The sequence below is a fragment of the Lethenteron reissneri genome, chromosome 43 (assembly GCF_015708825.2).
Source record: "Lethenteron reissneri isolate LAM-NWPU_2019-01 chromosome 43, ASM1570882v1, whole genome shotgun sequence".
In the NCBI taxonomy this organism is placed as follows: Eukaryota; Metazoa; Chordata; class Hyperoartia; order Petromyzontiformes; family Petromyzontidae; genus Lethenteron; species Lethenteron reissneri.
In genome coordinates, this window is record NC_083821.1 from 11,885,467 (window position 1) to 11,906,529 (window position 21,063).

At 51.4% G+C, this 21,063-nt stretch overlaps 1 protein-coding gene across 3 annotated transcripts in view; it reads right to left on the reverse strand.

The window, feature by feature from the left end:
- LOC133353284 (collagen alpha-1(XIV) chain-like) overlaps positions 1-21,063 on the reverse strand; it is a 283,983-nt gene that overhangs the window by 127,696 nt on the left and 135,224 nt on the right. For all 3 annotated transcript variants that reach the window (XM_061569396.1, XM_061569397.1, XM_061569398.1), the window contains 5 exons: positions 17,658-17,804; positions 15,613-15,732; positions 12,109-12,273; positions 7,793-7,939; positions 5,646-5,800 (listed from right to left, as the gene is read on the reverse strand). In XM_061569396.1, coding sequence (XP_061425380.1) covers positions 5,646-5,800; positions 7,793-7,939; positions 12,109-12,273; positions 15,613-15,732; positions 17,658-17,804 — 734 coding nt within the window. The remainder of the gene's footprint in view (positions 1-5,645; positions 5,801-7,792; positions 7,940-12,108; positions 12,274-15,612; positions 15,733-17,657; positions 17,805-21,063) is intronic.

Genomic DNA, 21,063 nt, shown 5'->3' on the forward strand with positions numbered 1-21,063 from the left:
GGCGCCAACAATTGCCCAAGCTTTGTGGCCCTATTTTATGATGTTTGGTCAACTCTACGAATGAGGATTTCAACATGTGGGATGTAACCGAAGTACCCGGAGAAAACCCACGGATACGAGGGGTTTAACACTCAATCTCCGTACAGATGCAAATTAATCCACTTGCTGTACTGCCATGATAACCTGTCGAGCCAGGAGAGGGCAACATCGAGGCCCATAGGTAGGGGAGGTAATTTCGTGAATTTTGTGACCCACAGACCCTCGCTGCCTCCATACTGCTGCTTTACAGGCCACGTGCAGCATGGACACCGAGCACCCAGCAACGCAGCCTTCCCACCCCGGTGGACGGGAGGCCGTGTAATCACGAGGCGGGAGACGAGTGGAGCCCCGCGCAGCCCGCGCACCCGAGCTGTCCGAGGGCCGCCTCGGAGACTGCGATTGCAACATTTTTCTCTGGTAAGGGGTAGAACGGCTACAAAATGGCAAATTCCGCGGTGTCGCAGCCAAGAGGCGCGCAAACCTCACAATATTCGTTGCACCCTCCCTTCGGTGGCAATTTCTTCACGGTGGATTCCTGCCATTAACGTGCAATACACAAGGACTTATTGTGGTGGAAATGTGCTGGGGGTATACGCCGGTTCGCCACAACGCATTTCTCAAAACACCGATTGTGATTATCGCCACTTTTCAGAACGGCTCCTATTCCTATGCTACGATGTTTCCACAGAGGGAAGTGAGCAGCGTCTGGTACTGGCTGCCAACGAGTGACAGTCTGGTAGATTTGTCACGGATCGTGACCACTAATTGACCAAAACTACATCATGCCTGGCAGGAGGCAGGATGCAAGCTACCGGCGTGAGTCAAGTCCGGCCGCTCACGCAAACAGGTCGCTGGCACTGGGCACGAGATGAAACACAACGTGCTCCTGGCATCCGCAGTGGGTGCCTTGACGTTATCCAGAAGTGCGTGTGGTGCGCACGATCACTTTAGCTCTACATTTAACTGTGACCACCGTGTCCACGTCTTGTAAAAATGAAAACTCATAAATCACTGCCACGAGGACAGCAACGTGAAATAAATGGCTCCTAGTCCAAACTTCGTGACTGCCAGCAGCAAAAACACCATGTGTTATTATGATCAATGGGCAAAACATTTAAAACTATTTGTGCCACTGTTATAACATACAAGGTAAGATAGATAAATGAAGAAATAGTTGCCAGCTCTCCTATATAGAGCAGCATTACAAGTTTGTTTTCTTGGAAGGGGCACTTGACCAAGCCGCACTGCGGGGGAGACGCGAGTGGCGGCGTTTAGAGAGAACGAGGAGGCCACTGCCAGCAAGGTCCGGGCCCTGCCCTCTTTCCCTCTGCTCCCACGATCACCCAATCTCCAATCTCCGATCCCCCGTTCCGCCTCCTTGAAGGCGATGGGAGATAAACAAGAGCCGCTGTCGGCGGACAGCGGTCGCATGGCGGGCGTGCCGTGCACCTGGTTTTCAGTGCCATGCGCACTAGAAAGGACGGCCTGTTTTCCGTCCGAATAAAGAAAACCAATGCCACTCATCGTATCCGTGATGTGTTTGGGGCACGCGACTGCGCTTTGGTCTTTCTGCAGTTCCCGGGGGATTAGTCAATGGGCAACGCTTAACCGGAGCAGCGCGAAGGACCAAAAATGTGGACAGCTCATGCACAAGTGACCAATCAGAGGCTCTCCAGTGTGCAAGACTGCAGGTACAAACTCTAAACCACGGAGCGCATAACTCCACTCTATGTATGTATGTTGAACTTCTTTGGCACGGTATGTAGCAAACCATGCGAATCGGAGGTTTGGGGGTAGGACACCAAAACTAAATACAAAATGCAGTTAAAAAAATATTGTTTTTAATCTAGATTTAAAAGTGCATAGCTCCAGTGGCTTCCTAATAATCAGAAAGTTCCAGTGGCCGCAGAAGCACATCTGAAAGGGCGCGATGCATTGATCATCTTTGTTCTATGGTTAACCAAAAGCCGCTGCTGTTGCGAGGATGATTGGAGTCCGCATGATGGTTTACGTTCCTTGAAGACATCAGCTCTGTCTCAGTTGTACACGCGAAGCCAGAGCGTGGGTGCGGCTGCACTGAATCTCTATCTCAGAGTTGCTGGGGTGGGGGAAGGTGGGAAGGAGTGGGGGAGGGAGGAGGAGGATAGGGTGTTGGTGAGGAGGAGGAGAACTTAAAGGCATGACTGAGTTCAAAGGTCAAATTTGCAGGTTTCCAAGACCGTGGCGGGTGGGGGCCGGGTGAGTCCTACGAGTGGCGCGCGTTGCGAGCCACGAGGCCGCGATAGAGCTCCACGGGGGCTCGCACCGTGACGAGGAGTATCCCTGGGTGAATCCCTCAATTCGAAAAAATGTGATCAAGGCTTGGGAAACCCATTGCTGATACATTTCACATCCTCTTGCTTCTTTAATTGGCGACAAAGCGCAGCAGACTGCCAAGCATTCTTGCGTAAATAAACGCGGGGGCCAGACTTGCGTTCAGCAGCGGCGGCGGGAGTGGGAGCGGCACTTGGCTGCCGATGAAACACCCCACCCGGGGTCGCGGACAGAAGGCTCTGTGCTGACCCCGGAGGAGACGGATTTATTTTTCCTTGCACAGCAGACCTTCCGCGGCCACGCGAAGCGTCTGCCCTGGCGCCACGTGAAAGCAATCCTTTCCTCTCTGCTGCTCAATGTGAGACTTGGAAGGAAGAAAAAATGACGATTTTTTTTCCTCCCTGCCATAGGGATCGGTTCTGCAGAGCCGCTTGGCTTATCTGCGGCGGAGTTAAGCCGAGCGTTGCTCGCCAACGCGTTCTCAAGTCGTTTCCGCGTGCTGTTTCGGCAACGATGTACGACGTTTTTTGCTCCGTGTGCTGGGGGCTTATCGAGGAACTGAATTGTGGATTTCCTTTACGAATTCAGTCGGAGCTCCCAGCAACATAACGGGAAACGTCGGACATCATGCGCAGCTGGGGCGCCGGCATGACCAGCAAAACGAACCAGAGAATTGCCATGTGCAGCTGCAAAGACGTGCGCGGTCGTAAAAGCTCGGTGCCGTTTCTTTACGCGAGAAACCAAAACTAACTGTGCTTTAGGCATGTGCATTCCATTACAGACATCAGTGAAGTTGGTGAAACAGGATATTAGTTGGGCAATCGGAATGAGAAAATTGGATTTTTTTATGAATGTTATCTTTTCCCCCAACTCGATCCCAATTGTGCAGTCGGTGTCATCAGAAAAATAATCAATCCGGTGCTCTCACAGAGCAGTGCCACCGCCTTCACGTGAGAGAACGACCACGACCCACAGAAGCGGATATCACTGAGCTACCTCTGAGATCCCTTCAGGTGACCTCTGGTCGTCCACATTGTATAGGGCAGCACTTTCTCACTCTACAACTGGGAGTCGTCAAACGATGTTATATTCTCAGGACCCGAATTTAGCTGCATTGAGCGAAGACTCAAGTGGAATATGATTTTACTTTGTGTGCAGTCATTGGCCACGAGACTGAGACCATCAACTCACTTGAGAACCGAGACAGCGGCTGCCTGGATTGGAACAAAGAACCTCAGCAGGTGCCAGCTCAGCGCTGTGACCTCCGAGCCAGGTGGCCACCTCAGTGAGCTTCAGCAACAGGGCTCATGGGACCTGCGCGGGTGTTGGGTGCCGGCAGGAGAACCGCAGGGAGGCCATCGCAGGCCCTGATATGGCCAACGCCTGCACACGCTTCATCGTTGACTCAGAAGCAGGCTTGTTATCAAGTAGCTCGTGAAAATTGTGTGTTGTGTTTAGTTTAGCAGGAATGCCCGCTGAGATTAATCTCGTTGTTACAGATGCTCGTGCAAAATGGCATTCCACAGCAGGGAATTCATATTTATGGGACCCATTTTGTCAATTCTCTTGCACCGTACGTATGGAAAAATAATCGAGTTTACCTTTGTTGGTAATACAGGAGGTTTTAAGATGTTCAAAAACCAAATAGATACCTATTGGAAGGCATCACATCCGCATTAACCACACATGCTTGTGGTAAAACATGCAAACAAATATCCTTTGATGATGTATGTATTGTCCTATTGTCCTACACCAGAGACAGGCTTCTTTATGGCCTTGTCTCCACTGGTGTTAGACCAGAGAAAGCCAAAAGCCAACAGGCCAAAGGCAATGCAAAGAGCATTGCTCGGGTTGAGCAAGGCTATGAAGGAGGCTATATCTGGTGTAAGCCAAACAGTTGCAAGGACAATGCATACATCATCAAAGCATGTTTGTTTTACCACAAGCATGATGTGTGGTTAATGCAGACTTGATGCTTTGCAAGAGGTGTCTGTGGCGTTTGAATATCTGAACCCTTCCTGTTTTATTGACAGAGAGGCTAAAGGCTGTACAGTAATTGTTTCCTCAGCGAATTCATAGTTAGTGTGACAAAAAGCTTTTATGTATTTCACTCGAGCGATACTCAAAGAGAGGTTCATAATCCCAGCAAACACATTGGGCACAACGACCGTCACAACAATACCCGGCTTCACGTTATCAACGTCAATCGACAGTGCCACAAACACTGCCAGCTATTGTCAGCCAGATTAATGAAATCTTCAACCAAAGCTCAACATAAATAATCAGCAACATCAACGTTGTCATAAACAAGCAGTCGTCAACACTTACGAATAAGTTTACAGTTGGGTAATAATCAAGGTAAATATTATGGTAACGAATTTAAGAAATTAAATCCCTGACTGTGGCGGTTGGCTCAGAGGCAAGAGTGATCACTACTAGCATACCAGCCACGCAAACCACAAATCTTACACGCATTGTGTACATCCAGTATGCATAGCTCTGTAACTAGCGCGGTGACGAGACCTGGGCCCAGCAGCCCGACCCGTGACGAGACCTCAAAGATGATCAGATCCACCCTTGGCAGTGAAGCGCCTTCGGAGGTCACCGCACTGTGCTCCCGTACCTGGTGAATGACGAATTAACTGATTCCAGCCACCCTCTCTTAAACCAACCCGCATTGACAAGCTTGGTGAAGTATGGTCACACAACCGCCGTGACCAGCACGGCATGGGGAGGTCTTTATCGGGAGGTGATTTGACAGAAGGCCCTCAGTAGAGGTCAGCTTCCTTTCAGCTCGACACTTGGCACCACTTGCCTAGGCCACGACGAGGTCTCGCCAAACCACAATGACATCATTGTGCAGGTTCAGTACCGCTGGCCCGAGTGTTGTCGGATTGTACCGCGTGTCGCTCCACGTGCTGGGAAGCACCCCAGCACCCCAGCACGTGCAAAGAAACGTCCAAAAAAACGTTAACTACCTCGCCTGGTATACAGGAGGTCGTGAGGTCGTTTGCTGCCTGTATATTTGGTTGCGTAGATTTTTCTCCAGGTCCTCCGATGTTTCCCTCCTCATTTAGGATCAACATCACGCATTTCAAAAAGTATTTGGCTGCTATACATTTCCACATGATAAGCCACTTAGTTCAGTTATCCGAATGGCCTTACCTGGTAAAAAAAAACCCTGAAAATACAACAGAAAAGGCATCGGAGAGAGCCAAGCTACAATGACGTCTGCCCCGCTGCGCTGGCCGAGCGTGCCCCGTTGCCCCTCGCCCTGCCGCCTCTGCCCTCACCTCGAGGGGGGAGCCCCCGCTGCCCAGGGGGTAGTAAACCACGCGGTACTGATCCACGGGGTCGGGTGACGGTGTCCACGTCACGCGAAAGCTCCGTGTCGTCACCTCCGACGTGACCAGGTCGAGCGGAGCGCTGGGCGGGGGGTCTGCCCCTCCTGTAAACGGCACGGTGTCGTCGTAATCGCTGCCGGGGCAATTCCACGAGTAGCTCGACCAGCTGGACAGCTGTCTTGTGGTCGATTACGAGAGCTCCATTGGCCTGAAGGAATGAGTCAGCTCTACCAACATTTACTGCCAACTGCCAGCGTGTGTCCACCTACTTTGAGCAGCTCGTGGATGTATCAGGATTGGCCAATGGACCATTGGATGGAAATCCTTATTGAGGGGGAGCTCATCATGGGAAAACCGAGTCAGACCTGACATTAGCGCTAAAGCCCTGGAAATTATTTGCGGAATGTGACGTGTTTACGATCTTCAAGATTTTCATGGAATTATTTGCGTAGCTTTAAACATTCCTTATTCGACCGTAATCTTAGCTCTGAATCTAGTTATTTAAGACCGTGGCCCATAAAATGGCTGCATGTATGGTAAGACATTCACATAAATCACTCAGAGTTTGGGCTGAGAGCTCGGGTTGTGGTTTGTGATATAAAAAGAAACCAACCCATAACGAAATACAAATTATTACATCAAAATGTTCATTAACTTAAAAATAATGTAAAATGCTAATAATTTCCCCATCTCTGGTATAGTTTTGTGGTCTGGCCATGTCTAAAATTTTGGTGCCTCATGATGTTTTATTTCAAGCATCACAAACTATTCGATATAAATGTGTCCCAAGTTAATTTCATTGCAGACAGGTTTTTTTGTTAAATGATCAATCATTCTCTTTCTTTCCAGCTCATTTGAAAAGTTCCCATAACCCACATCCCCTCAAACACGAGTGGGAAACTATTCCTTACTGAGGCCAAACAGGACTTTAAAACACCTTTGGTGGGGTCCCATATGAACACGGCTCAATCACCTCTGTCACTGCAGGAGGAGGCCCTCGCAGTTGCAGACGTGACAGGTTATGAAAAAAAGTGGAAACCCAATGTTGCCAGGTCAAAGATATCCCTCTCTGGTACCCAATCAGTGCAGATAAAATGCTCGGAGTGATTGTGAGATAATATTTGCTAGACAATAGTGAAGCTGTTGGCCTCATGTGGCCGTGGGCTGTGTGAAATTAAATCATGGACCACACACTGCTCACGGTGCCATAGGTTGTCTACGCCTGCAGTGAGCGGCAGCCAGTCCATCCGTAGCGCAGCCTCAGTGGCCAGAGCATGAAGGTTAAAGGCTCCTTCTCAGCTCTGTCAATTCGACCTCTTCTCAGCCGAAGGTACAAATGACAGAGGTGCCACCAAGCTACAACGTTGCTCATTCTCTTTTGCTACCCTCACAGTTTGGAACTCCGTTTCCCCAGCCATCCGTGCTGTTGACTATCTTCCCCTGCTCAGGTCCAGACTGAAGAAATTCTTTGACTGACTGCCTCTGTTTCTCCATAAAGTAAATACGCTGACTGCTGCTGTGCCTTGAGATCAGGTCGCATTTACACGAAATACAAATCCACATTGCACTGCGCTGTGGCCTCCTCTGACCGCAAGCACTGACATTTCAAGTTGATTTTGTTTAACTGGGCGAGACCTAAAGAAGCCAGGATATTCTCATCTGCAAGAGGAACCGAGGTCACCAAAATGCCAAAAGTAACAACAGCAATCAAGCAAACAGAAATCAGGGGATTCCAGAATACATCGAAAATAATGCAGAAACGTAACCGATATTAAGTCCAAAATCCATGGGACTGTTTTGCCAATATGAAAATGATGGAAAAATAAGAATAGGCTTCATCCTTTCTGGCAATGCAGACTTTATACCTTGCAATAGGAGGTGTCTATTTGGTGTTTGAACATATCATTTATAGCCAGAAAGGGTAAAGCCTATTCTTCTTATTTCATTCCGTAAAATACATTTCCTGTAACGAATCTTGACTCTGACAAATGACTTCAAAAGAAAAAGAGAACGAGTAACATCAAGCTGCAAAAATGTCACAACGGTCGCCGGGGTGATGAGCGCACGAGTATTGAGAGACAGACGCGGCCACCCACCGGGGAAGTCGACGCTGCGGCACACCGTCTTGCTGAGGCTGCCCACGATGGTGGCCATGGCGCTGAAGTCGGCCACGTTGTACACGTGCGTGTCGTCGGGGTCGGTGGCGATCTGCTTTAGCTCGTTCTCGTCCGCGTTCTTCACGCCTGGGCGAGCGGAGGACACGCACGCCGCAGACGGGGCTCACGCGCGGGACACGGCGAGCACTACCGCCACCCCCAGTCGGCCGCCGCCGCCACGGGAAGCCACGCGAAGAGACGCCACGCCGCGGACAACAGCGGCGCAACAATAATCCATTTGTCCTGCTGTACTACGCTCCTCGCGTCCACGCTCACCGCTTTCACCAATCCGCGCCCGCCAACGTGGTGAAGTACGGTCAAACAACCCCCCCACGACCCGCACGGCATGGGGGAGGCCCTCGTACAACAGCGGATTGATGCAAAGGGGTGTACGCGTGTAACACGTCCACTTGCACATGCGTTATTCCACACAGTGCTGTGCGTAAACACGGCAGTTTGGGAATACGTTGACCTCTGTGGGAGCAGCGTTGCGTGAACACCAGACTGAATAATGAGTTTAGCATTTTTAAAACTTCAGCTATTGGATTGGTAGAAATATAAGGATGTTGGATCCTCTTGTAGATGTTCGGATCATTAACATATATCACGTATGGACATTCTGATAAAGTGACGTCACCTGTTACCACGTGGGATATTTTTTGGTGGGAAAGGTGCTTTGCAATATACATACTAATCCGTTCATGGATACCCCACTGAAGATCGCTTAAGCAATGGTGCCATACATTACAGAGCAGAGCGTCAGCCGATTTTATGTGTTTTGAGATTGGTGGGAGAGGCTTCACTTTCTCTATAAATTCTCCCTAAGATCGCAGTGAGGAATCTGTAAAATAAATCACCCTTTATCTGCAGAGCACTCGCCAGGTGACCGACGATGCACGGACACTGGCGTGCGCACAGAGCCTCGGGCACTCCACCTAACCACGACAAAGATCCTGCGTTCTATCGAGACGGATTCGACAGGCGCCAACCTCCGTGCCACCCGTGCCCGGCTCGGATAATTCATTGTGGCCGCACCGATTCACGCACGGAGGAAAGCTGCGAACCGAAACCCCCTCTGCGCGACCGCCTATTCAACCTCTATGAGAATGAAATAAGAAAACAGCAGATGGGGATCAAGAAGGGAAGGCGTGGGGAGCTCAGGGCAGTGATAGTGGGTGCCACCACACAGGCTCTTGACATTTATGGGGGATTTTATTGGCTGAAGCAAAGGGTTCAAGTGAGGCCACCTGGCAAAGAAACAGGCTCTGGCACAATTCTCAAGAGGGCAAAAGCAGAGGGGCTCCTTTTAAAATAACGGGGCATATTCGATGGTTCTTTCGGTAAAGTCACGTAGATGGAAAAAATAATAACAATAAAAATGAAGTGAATAAAACAAATATCACGACGTTTCGATCACAACACAAGCAATCGTTTTTTTTATCATGATTACAATTGCTTGTGTTGCGATCGAAACGTCGTGTTATTTTTTGTATTCATTTTATTTTCATTTTCAGAATTTTACTGTTATTATTTTTCCTATCTACGTGACTTTACCGAAAGAACCATTGAATATGAATTCCTGCAGTCACGAAAGTTTTAAGTAAAAATTTAATAGCAGGGCACTTTTAAACACAATAATTCCAGGCACATGCTCTTAGAATCCCTAACATTTGCATTAGAATAAGAGCTCTGCTTCGGAGTTATTTTTTTACCTGCACAAAATGCCCACGATCTATGCCCGCTCTCGTTAAACACATTAATCTGTGAGCTAGCAGACCAGAGGACGCTGATGAAGATGCTCGTGAAGGAGGGACGTGCTTTTTCAAAGCTTCTTCAAACCACATGAATAGAGAGGCCAGAGTGATCGAGAGGATAAGGGTTGGACAATGCACCCTAATAAAGTTCAGTCTCCAACTCTCAACCACTGTACTTCTCTGGGCTCTATATCTATATATGTGCTATGAATAGGGCCCATTGCCTGAAACGTCCCCTATTACATATTTTTACTTTCAAGACCACAAAGCTATTGACACAGAATGTGTTGAGTGTTGCCTCCCCTCTATAGATGCGCACTGGGAGCAAAGTGAGGAAGAGAGGAGGGGGGGGTCTCCCATTTGTCTTCCGTCACGGCCTCGCCCGTTGATTGACACTGCCAAGCACCCCCCCCCAACCCCATGCCCTGTCGCGCCCCGAACGGGAGCTGCAGGTGTGGCACCCCAGAGAAATAGCAGCACATTCCGCGGTAATATCGTGCAGCTGTGCGGCACGCCGGCTCGTCCGGCAGGCTTCCCGCACCCAGGCACCGAGGCAGCGAGATGTTAACTCCCTCGCCTGGTGTACAGGAGGTCGCGGGTTCGATCCCGACCCTGACACCTACTGTAAATTTTCAGTTTGCACGTCTCTCTCCCCGTGGTCACGAGGATTTCTTGTCCAGGTCCTCCGGTTTTTCCCTCCACATTTAGAAAGATGCGTTTAGATGATGTGGCTGCTATAAATGTCCACGTGATAAGACACTTATTTGAGCTATCATTTGTGGTCAGGCCGCTTCTGAAAAAGAGAGACATAGCTCAGTAGGGCGTACCTGGTAAAATAAATACAGTTTAGTTAAAATAAAAATAGTTGCGCTCATAGTTTAGTTTCGGCGACGGGAGCCGCGACGTGCATGTGGGGCGACGACTCCGTTTTTGTGGGATTCTTCTATGCCCCACGCCCCCTGGATGCTTGTGCGCCCGTCGTGAGCTTCTGCAAGGAGGACACTGCCTGTGCTGGAGCCGGACTGAGCGAGACTCACGCGCAGATGCACGGCGCAACGATCCGAATCGCCACGTCGCCGAGAATGCGCCCCTTCTCTCGTCGTCAGATCTCAACAAATGATTTGGCGATGCTGCTGCTGCATCGGCAGTGGTGCAGAAGCAAGTTTGACAAGATCTCAATACACTCGTCAGCAATGCGTGCTGTCGCGCAGACTATGAAGAAGGGTCGCAGACTATGAAGAAGAGCATGTCGAGTTTTTTTTTGTCAGATATAAGCAGGATTGTATGTATGTAGAGTATGTTTCAAATCTTTCGCACTGTATGGAGCAAACCGTGCTAATCAAAGGTGCAGATTGAGACTGGATGGGCAACCACCGTTCACAAGATGCTAAGATAGCAGTGTGGCAGAAGCCATTGTTGTACTGTGTTTCTATGCTCCCAAGTCTGTCCTCTCCCTCACCAACCCGCACTGACCAGCGTGGTGAAGTCCGCTCACAATGACGCCCGCGACCCATACGGCGTGGGGAGGAGGTCCTCATCCAGCAGTAGATTGCCAAAAACTGGCACATGCACGTTAATATGTCACGGACATAAGTGTACCTGTGTTTACCTGGCACCTGTGTTTACCTGAGTTTATCTGTTATATGAGTTTACCTGTATTTACCTGTGTCTACCTGAGTGCACCTGTGTTTATCTGTGTTACCTGTATCCATTTACCTGCTGAAGAAGTCACCCCAACAACACCGACTCGGGGCGGTGCTCTCACCAACCACTCGCTCACGCGAACCTCGCGGCGAGCGCGCTGCTCGTCGCCTACGGCTGCAGGCCACTGCCGCTTTCTCTTTCGGTCTAGCTCTGTCTCTCTCTCATTATGTCTCTCTCTCTAGCTCTCTCTCGCTCTGTCTCTCTCTCTCTCGCACTTACGCTGCCAGCGGCTCAAACCAATGTTCCGCCTTTTGGGGGACATCTTCAGGAAACTGGGGGTGCCCTTCTCCAACAGCAGCTTCGTATATGGGGTGGTGCCTTACCTGGCTAACAAGCGCCATGACCTCGCCATCTTCGCCTGCGCTCAGGCGAAGATGGCGGTGTACAAGACGAGACACTGACGGCTGCTCTGTGCTGCCCTGTGCTTCCAGCGTTCAGGGGCCTGCTCAAGGCGCGGCTCCGGCTGGAGCACGTCATGTACCACACACATGCCGGAGATGTGCGCGTCTTCTTCGAACGTTGGGGGGCCGGGAAAGCCCTCTGTACCAGCGTGGACGGCACCGTCACGTTCACCTGCTGAAGCGCTCGCTCGTCACCGTGGCGTGCGCGATGACCAACACAACCACGTGGCTTTTATGTTGTGCGCAGTGCATTTAGCGCCTCAGCGCCTGGATGTACAGTGTTTGTTTATTTGTTTGCTGGTGACTTTGTGTATTTCATATCGGAATCGCCTCCAGTGCTGTTGCTGCTGGCGGCAATAAAAGTTGTTTAAAAAGTCTCGAGTGCTCTCTCTCTCACCGATGGCGAAGAGCTCCACGCCGTTGGCGCGCAGGCTGTCCGCGGGCCCGAACACCTCGTCCTGCGACTTGCCGTCCGTGATGAGGATGCCGATCTTGTTGACGCCCTCCCGCGCGCCCGCATCTGGCGTGAAGCTGTTCTCGCGGATGTAGGTGAGCGCCAGCCCTGTGTCCCAGCGCGCACACCACCACGGTGCGTCCCACCGTCAACCGGCGCCCGCGCGTGTGCACCCTCGCCCGACTGTGTCGCGTCGTGTAGGGCTGCGGCCAGGCTGGCATGCTAGGAAATGGCTTCAGCTGACATGCGTCGGATTGCTTGAGTCATCATCATCATCAGTCATGATCAATCGACTGCTGGATGAAATCCTCCACAAGCCATTGCCACACCTCATTATCCTGCAATGTAACACTCCTCCAATAACCTTCTGATGAGTTGATTTTTCATCGCACCATCGCCTCGGCTAGAATTCTCTTCACGCGATCGATTACTTGGCTGCCACTCAGCTATTATTGTTGCCTTGGATGATCGACCGTCATCCCTTCGAGTGATGTGTCTACCAGTTTTAACAGTTTCAATTCCGTGTGCTCCAATTCACGAGTTCCTCTGTCTCCCAGGAGAATTCCCAGCATGCGTCTCTGGACTCCTCTTAGAGTAGCAAACTCACATCTCCTTCTGAAGGGCCAACAGCCAACTCGATACTATCCCAACAGCGTCTATATCCACTATGTGAATGCATGCCGTGAACGTTATACATGTAACATGCGTGTATACGCGTCGATACGCGTTTGCTATGTAGGTGTCAATCAACACCTTGGGCACCCTGGCAAATGAAACGTTCCATCTCAAGGAAGGGATATTCCAGGTGAAATATTTGAATTGCCAACAAAATCAATGCATGAATGAAATAAGCACCAAGGCATGGCAGCAGCTCTCTCGCACAGAGCCGCACTCCAGCGATTCCTTTAACCCCGCAGGTGGCGCGCGTGTGGCCGACGGTGAAGTGACGACCCCCACTCCCATGCCCCAGGCACTCTCGGGGCCCTCCATGCTTGCGGTGGGTGGAACACCGTGCCGTGCCAGTCTATGGGCCTCTGTGTTAGTCTATGGGTCTCTGTGTTGGTCTATGGGTCTCTATGTGAGTGCATGGGTCTGCGTGTCTATGGGTCTCTGTGCTAGTCTATGGGTCTCTGTGCTAGTCTATGGGTCTCTGTGTTAGTCTATGGGTCTCTGTGTTGGTCTATGGGTCTCTATGTGAGTGTATGGGTCTGCGTGTCTATGGGTCTCTGTGCTAGTCTATGGGTCTCTGTGCTAGTCTATGGGTCTCTGTGTTAGTCTATGGGTCTGCGTGTCTATGGTTCTCTGTGCGAGTCTATGGGTCTCTGTTTTAGTCTATGGGTCTCTGTGCTAGTCTATGGGTCTGCGTGTCTATGAGTCTGTGTGAGTCTATGGTTCTCTGTGCGAGTCTATGGGTCTCTGTGCTAGTCTATGGGTCTCTGTGTTAGTCTATGAGTCTGCGTGTCTATGGGTCTCTGTGCTAGTCTATGGGTCTCTGTGCTAGTCTATGAGTCTGCGTGTCTATGGGTCTCTGTGTTGGTCTATGGGTCTCTATGTGAGTGTATGGGTCTGCGTGTCTATGGTGCTCTGTGCTAGTCTATGGGTCTCTGTGCTAGTCTATGGGTCTCTGTGTTAGTCTATGCATATCTGTGTTAGTCTATGGGTCTCTATGTGAGTGTATGGGTCTGCGTGTCTATGGTGCTCTGTGCTAGTCTATGAGTCTGCGTGTCTATGGGTCTCTATGTGAGTATATGGGTCTGCGTGTCTATGGGTCTCTGTGCTAGTCTATGGGTCTCTGTGCTAGTCTATGGGTCTCTGTGTTAGTCTATGGGTCTGCGTGTCTATGGTTCTCTGTGCGAGTCTATGGGTCTCTGTTTTAGTCTATGGGTCTCTGTGCTAGTTTATGGGTCTGCGTGTCTATGAGTCTGTGTGAGTCTATGGTTCTCTGTGCGAGTCTATGGGTCTCTGTGCTAGTCTATGGGTCTCTGTGTTAGTCTATGAGTCTCCGTGTCTATGGGTCTCTGTGCTAGTCTATGGGTCTCTGTGCTAGTCTATGAGTCTGCGTGTCTATGGGTCTCTGTGTTGGTCTATGGGTCTCTATGTGAGTGTATGGGTCTGCGTGTCTATGGTGCTCTGTGCTAGTCTATGAGTCTGCGTGTCTATGGTGCTCTGTGCTAGTCTATGAGTCTGCGTGTCTATGGGTCTCTGTGCTAGTCTATGGGTCTCTGTGCTAGTCTATGAGTCTGCGTGTCTATGGGTCTCTGTGTTGGTCTATGGGTCTCTATGTGAGTGTATGGGTCTGCGTGTCTATGGTGCTCTGTGCTAGTCTATGAGTCTGCGTGTCTATGGGTCTCTGTGCTAGTCTATGGGTCTCTGTGCTAGTCTATGAGTCTGCGTGTCTATGGGTCTCTGTGTTGGTCTATGGGTCTCTATGTGAGTGTATGGGTCTGCGTGTCTATGGTGCTCTGTGCTAGTCTATGAGTCTGCGTGTCTATGGTGCTCTGTGCTAGTCTATGAGTCTGCGTGTCTATGGGTCTCTGTGCTAGTCTATGGGTCTCTGTGCTAGTCTATGAGTCTGCGTGTCTATGGGTCTCTGTGTTGGTCTATGGGTCTCTATGTGAGTGTATGGGTCTGCGTGTCTATGGTGCTCTGTGCTAGTCTATGAGTCTGCGTGTCTATGGGTCTCTGTGCTAGTCTATGGGTCTCTGTGCTAGTCTATGAGTCTGCGTGTCTATGGGTCTCTGTGTTGGTCTATGGGTCTCTATGTGAGTGTATGGGTCTGCGTGTCTATGGTGCTCTGTGCTAGTCTATGGGTCTCTGTGCTAGTCTATGGGTCTCTGTGTTAGTCTATGCATATCTGTGTTAGTCTATGGGTCTCTATGTGAGTGTATGGGTCTGCGTGTCTATGGTGACTCTGTGCTAGTCTATGAGTCTGCGTGTCTATGGGTCTCTATGTGAGTATATGGGTCTGCGTGTCTATGGGTCTCTGTGCTAGTCTATGGGTCTCTGTGCTAGTCTATGGGTCTCTGTGTTAGTCTATGGGTCTGCGTGTCTATGGTTCTCTGTGCGAGTCTATGGGTCTCTGTTTTAGTCTATGGGTCTCTGTGCTAGTTTATGGGTCTGCGTGTCTATGAGTCTGTGTGAGTCTATGGTTCTCTGTGCGAGTCTATGGGCCTCTGTGTTAGTCTATGGGTCTCTGTGCTAGTTTATGGGTCTGCATGTCTATGGATCTTCGTGTCTACGAGTCTCTGTGTGACTCTATGGGTCTCTGTGCGTATCTATGGGTCTCTATGTGAGTATATGGGTCTGCGTGTCTATGGGTCTCTGTGCTAGTCTATGGGTCTCTGTGTTAGTCTATGGGTCTCTGCGCTAGTCTATGGGTCTGCGTGTCTATGGGTCTCTGCTCCACGGCGTGGTGCGTGCCGTGGAGCCGTGGGGTGATCTCCGCACCAGTCAGCGTGTTGCCCCCCTTGTAGGGAAGGTTGCGCACGGCTTCCAGGGTGGTGTCCTTCGTAGAGAAGCTGTTGAGGTTCCACTCCGTTCTGGGGTCTCCGCTGTACTGCGCCAGACCTGTCGCAGACGCGCGCACGTGCGCACCAGTGAGTGCCGTGACGATGAAGATCTCCCGTTGGGATTCGCTGTGAGAAAGCGCCGTTATGTGAGCACCCGTTTGGCCGGCAATGCCCCCGGTAATTATTATCGGCGAAGTTAAACTCGGGGAGCCCCGGATTCCGTCTAGATGCCAAACCGCAAATGGTCTGCTTCATCAGTTGCATCGTAAACACGCGTGTACGGCCAAACACATACACGCACACGTGCGCATGACCGCTCGGGGACACGCACTCGCAGTGATAAATATGCAAGCACTTTCCATTTTATATAAATTTTGTATTGATGTTCACGCACAGCGCTGTTGAGTCCCGCGTTTTAGTAAAGAAAGAAATGGTTGAGTTAATCATGGAACTGAGGTGGTAGCGCACCGTGCACCATTATTGTTGTCACCACTCGCAAAGCCGCTTGAACATTCTCTTCAACGTTATCGATCTCAAGAGTCCGTACGCAGGGAGCCTTGTCTCCAGTCACCTGTGCAAGCGGCGTGTGCGTGTTCTCGATTATGCAGCTGCCCGCTTGCCATGCTGCCTCCTACTATGGGTAACCTTGCGGCTCGACGGGCTGGGGTCGCCACGATGGTGTTGGCGTGATCCACCAACCCCGTGGCCACGTGACAAGATCGGACACGCGCCGACATGCCCACCCGGCCATGTTCACACCGGCCAGCGTTGTGTTCTCTATCGCTCGATACTTGTGCTACCACATTGGCAAAAGTAATTTGCATCTTTGATCCTTACCCATGTATCGATAGATACATTTGAAAGTGCAATTGTATTGAGGTACTGTGTCGTTGTCTTGGTGTGGGCCAGTGGCATGATGTTATCTTCCTTGCCTGGTATGCAGGTCATGGGTTTGATCCCGACCCTGATGCCTGTATATTTAGAGTTTTCATGTTCTCCCCATGGTAGTGGGGACTTTTTCTCCGAGTTTTCCGGTTTTTCTCTCGACATTGAGAAGCATGCCTATTAGATCATTTGGCTGCAATACTTTCCACATGATAAGCCACTTTGTCGAGCTATCATTTGAGTCAAGTGGCTTTTGAAAAAGAGCTATATAGCTCAGTGGGCCTTACCTAGTAAAATACAAATATTTGTGCTTTAGTTATTTATTTTTCGTGATTTGCTTACTTTCCCTATACTTTGCACTCCTATTGTTTATTGTGCATTGTTTGTTGTTGTAAATGTCTGACCCTCCTCTACTGGACACGTGTGAAAAATGGCTTCATGGCTCATCGGATTTCTCCAGGATAAATACATTTTTGACTCCGATACTGCTGCACAGGTGACTGCGGTTGTGCTACTGTGCGCATCTCCGTTGTATTTTCGGGTTGCTCCGTGCACCGCGAGCTTCTTGAGTAAGTGAGCCCATATCAATCTCGATTTGAAATCAAATTCGGATTTGGACAGATTAATTTCCTAAAGAGACTCTACGACCCGAACACGCAGCGGCGGCTCGTGTGGCGCGCGTCCCTGGCTGCGCCTGTGTCCCGCGCGTGCGGGGGTTGGTGATGGTGCACAGGGCACCGCTTCGTGCACACGTCTCATTGCCGACGGATGCCTACGCCTGCGACGTTACAGATTTCTTTTGTTCGTGTCGACTGTGACACGAGGCATGGGGTTTCTCACCGGAGCTCGGTATCTGCGCGGCTTGCGCACGTCCAACAAAAACAGAGCCGATATAATTAGGACAATGCACCCCGATCCCTGGTGCAGCTGTAGCACTACTCCAAGTGCAATTACACCCTTCCCCCCTGCCCCAGCACCGGATTTTCCCATGGGCAGAAAGAGCAGCGGCAGCGGCAGCACAGCTTTGGTGCCGTCAGTAGCTAGGAATGCGCACGGTGTGAGGTGCGCCGGCTTCCGCGCCTCACAGTTGCCGCTCACCCACGCGGATCTTGTCCCCGATGTCGAACGAGTTGACGAGCTGCTCGATGAACTGGCGGACGAGACGGAAGTTGAGTCGGCCGATGCTCCAGGAGCCATCCACCAGGATGACGATGTCGGCCACGGCCGAGCTGGCGCATTCGTACACTGCGGCGAGCGGGGTGGGGGGGGATGTCGGGGGTGGGGGGGCGGGGGGGGAGCGTGACGGTGCGGCCCTGGGGGAGACACCTCGTCCATATCGTCGCCCCCCCTCGGCGCTTTGCACGCCGGCATCTCCTGTGACGACGTCCGGGTTTAAAGGCTCGAACGCACGATACGCTAACGTGGCAGGGCAGTAGTGGCTCGTTCGTCGCTTGTTTCAGTGCCTCACGGTTCGAGCCCGGTGACTGCCCTGGTTAATACTGTGGCCGTATTAACCAAAGGTACAGAGGACGTTAAAGGTTCCATGACGTTATTCAAAAGGGTAGGCTACGTGTGCTGTCGTCACAGTCCAAATTTGGCAACTTGAATACTCATTTGTTAAAACCACGTGGCAAAATGGCCCCTGAGCTGGCGCCCTCAAGATCGCCTGACACTTCAAGAATGGCGCAAATACCAACTGTACTCAATTATAATTTGAAAACATTTGGTACGAGCAGATAACGGGGCTTTGGCTGGGCCCGGTAAAATCTAGATTAACCCTGCCGGACACCGGTCACAGCCATAGATGCCCAATGTGCGTGTGAGGGGGGCCACCGACTGATTCTCCACACAGGGGTCACTGCTCGCGAACACCGGAGCTCATCGTTCATGAACGCCCGCAAGGCATCCATCCCGGGGTCGCTCACTACACTGGAAGCTCACTGTCACGTGAGGTTCACGCACACGTAGGGAATACACATGAACACACATACATACACATGAAACAAATGCATGTGTATCCTACGACCAACATACAAAGAAACAAATGAATAAAAACGTACAATTGCACGTGCACACATAAGACAAAAACAAATACACACGTACACAGTTTCATCCACTCAGAGACGCACACGTACTCACAGGTGCACGCTGCACGCGACGCTCTGCCTATGTCTGAGCACCGTTCGGGGGAGGGGTTATCCTGGGCAAGTGGACGCTGGCAGTGACGCAATCGGCAGCGAGCGGCACTCTCCATGCTCGGGGGTGGTGGGCGGCACGGAGCTCAGCCAGGCCGGGACGGGGCCCAGGCCGGGCCGGAGGCCAGGGGAGCAGGCAAAGCGTGAAGGAACGAGACGTCGGGCGAGCGGGCGGGCAAAGCGTTTCATGAGAGTGCCCAGTGTCGCTGGGCGAAAGTAAATGCGGTTAGCAGAGTAAAAAATGGTCGTGAGCTGCGCGTCGATTGGCGCTGCGGATTTAGGAGCGCTCCTATTTCATCGCTTGCGGTGCTCTAGGGCGACATGCTCTCTCTAGGCAGCAGTGCTCCGTGCAATCATGTCTCGGGAAGGTTGTTATGCTGTCATGAGCGGATGCAAGCGGATGATTTTTCTTCTGCGGTCGTGCACGACGTGCGCGCGTATGGCAGGCTTTTGCCAGCCGGCTAGCGCGCCAGCCTGCCACCCGTCCGTCCAGGCAGCGATCGAGGCAGCCCGCCGGGTGCTCAGCCACGTGTCTCACTGTTGAGTTCAGCCGTTGCAAGCCATCGTCAGTGAGGTGCAGCTCTCCACATGCTCCTGCTCTGAGCCACTGCACAAGACCACAAGATCTCAAACAAGAAAACAGATGCATTCGAGCGCACGCACTCACGCACGCACGCACACGCGCACTCGCGGTTACACGCACTCACGCGCACACGCTCGCACACACGCACACACTCGCGCCCACATGCGAACTCACGCTCATACACACACACACAAAATCATTACCAAAACAGCCGTCAGGCATCTGATCTGACTCTGGTGTATGTTCGCCTCACCGTGATGGATTGGCGTTTTTACATTTTTGCCAATAGCACCATCTATGGAAGCAGCATCGGCAGATGGGAATGAGAGTGGATTCAAGTCCCATCCCTGGAGTGCGTTCGGTCATTTCAAACGATTTGCTCATCGCACAGCAAACTTACTCGTGCCTTTTAAAATTAAACAAACATGAAGCTGGAGCTGCCACAATGATACGCACAAAAGTGACAACAACAAAAACAATAATAATGAATCAGAGTTTCCAGTGGATACCAAAGTGATTCACTGAATTAATTGGGTGACGCCATTTCACCCAGACGGCCGATGGGGGGAGAGGGAGGGGGGTGCTGGCGGACCCTCCTGCCGTGTGCTGGGACCCCCCCTCTCTCACCACGCGGAATGCCCCGGTGCATCGCCTGGCTTTAATCAGCAGCAGAAGCGGCAGTCAACGCGACTTTCCACGGCTTGTGCCGCGGCTTGTGCGTGTCGATGAGCTAATGGGGTGAGCTTGATAGCAACCGATCTCCCGAGGAGCCGGACGTGCTCAGCGGGAGCCCGCTGCACCAGTTGATGTGACATCTGACGCCTTGGGATCGTGGAGGCGTAGCCACCACAAACTGTGGTGGTTGGGGGGCGTCTGGTGACGAGCAAACGGCTCTCGGTGGTTACTGGTTAGAGATAGGATCCGAGATGTTCGCCCCCCCCCCCCCCACTTCACCATGGACAAGAGGGGTTCTCTGCTGCACTGTGATGCAATTGAGTCTACGCAGCTGTCGGCTGCGAGTGCAGAGCCGACTGCCGATGCGCTACTCTATATATGTATATTGACCTTCTTTCGCACCGTACGTAGCCAACCGCGCTAATCGGAGGTGCAGGGGAAGGGCAACAAACTAAACACAAAAACCTCAGTTTTGAAGACATTCGTTTTCAATGTAAATGTAAAAGTGCAATGAAAGGAAAAGCGCGCGATGCAGTGGCCGTCTTTGGTCGATGGTGAGTCGAAAGCAGCTGTGAGGATGACCGGAGTTCGCGTGATGGTCTATGCTCCTTGACGAGATCAGTTCGCTACTGTGTATTTAAAGGTTCTGTTTTTGTCGCCTTGTCGAAGGGAGAAAATCACAGGCTCACAAACAAACGCAGCGCCATGATTTTCTCTGTGCAAATATTGGTGGGTTTCTTGTTTAGCCGCGTGTAAATGTGCTGGGGGGTGTCTGCACCCACACAGCGCCCACACAGTGAGTGGCTGCTTCCACCCCCCACACCTCTCCCACCCCCCCCACCGGCTGAGGGCTCATGATCTGGCGACGAGAAGCGGCGAGCTAAGCGGGTGGTGGTCACCACGCGGGCGAGTCCCCAGGGATTCCGCGCCACAGACAACGTGATGCGCGCATCGTCTGGGCAGCCGTGCCGCGCGTATGGAATCCGCTTTGAAAGGAATAAAAGCTGGGCCCAGGTAATGGTTGGCCACGCGGTTTGTAAATTGTACGGGT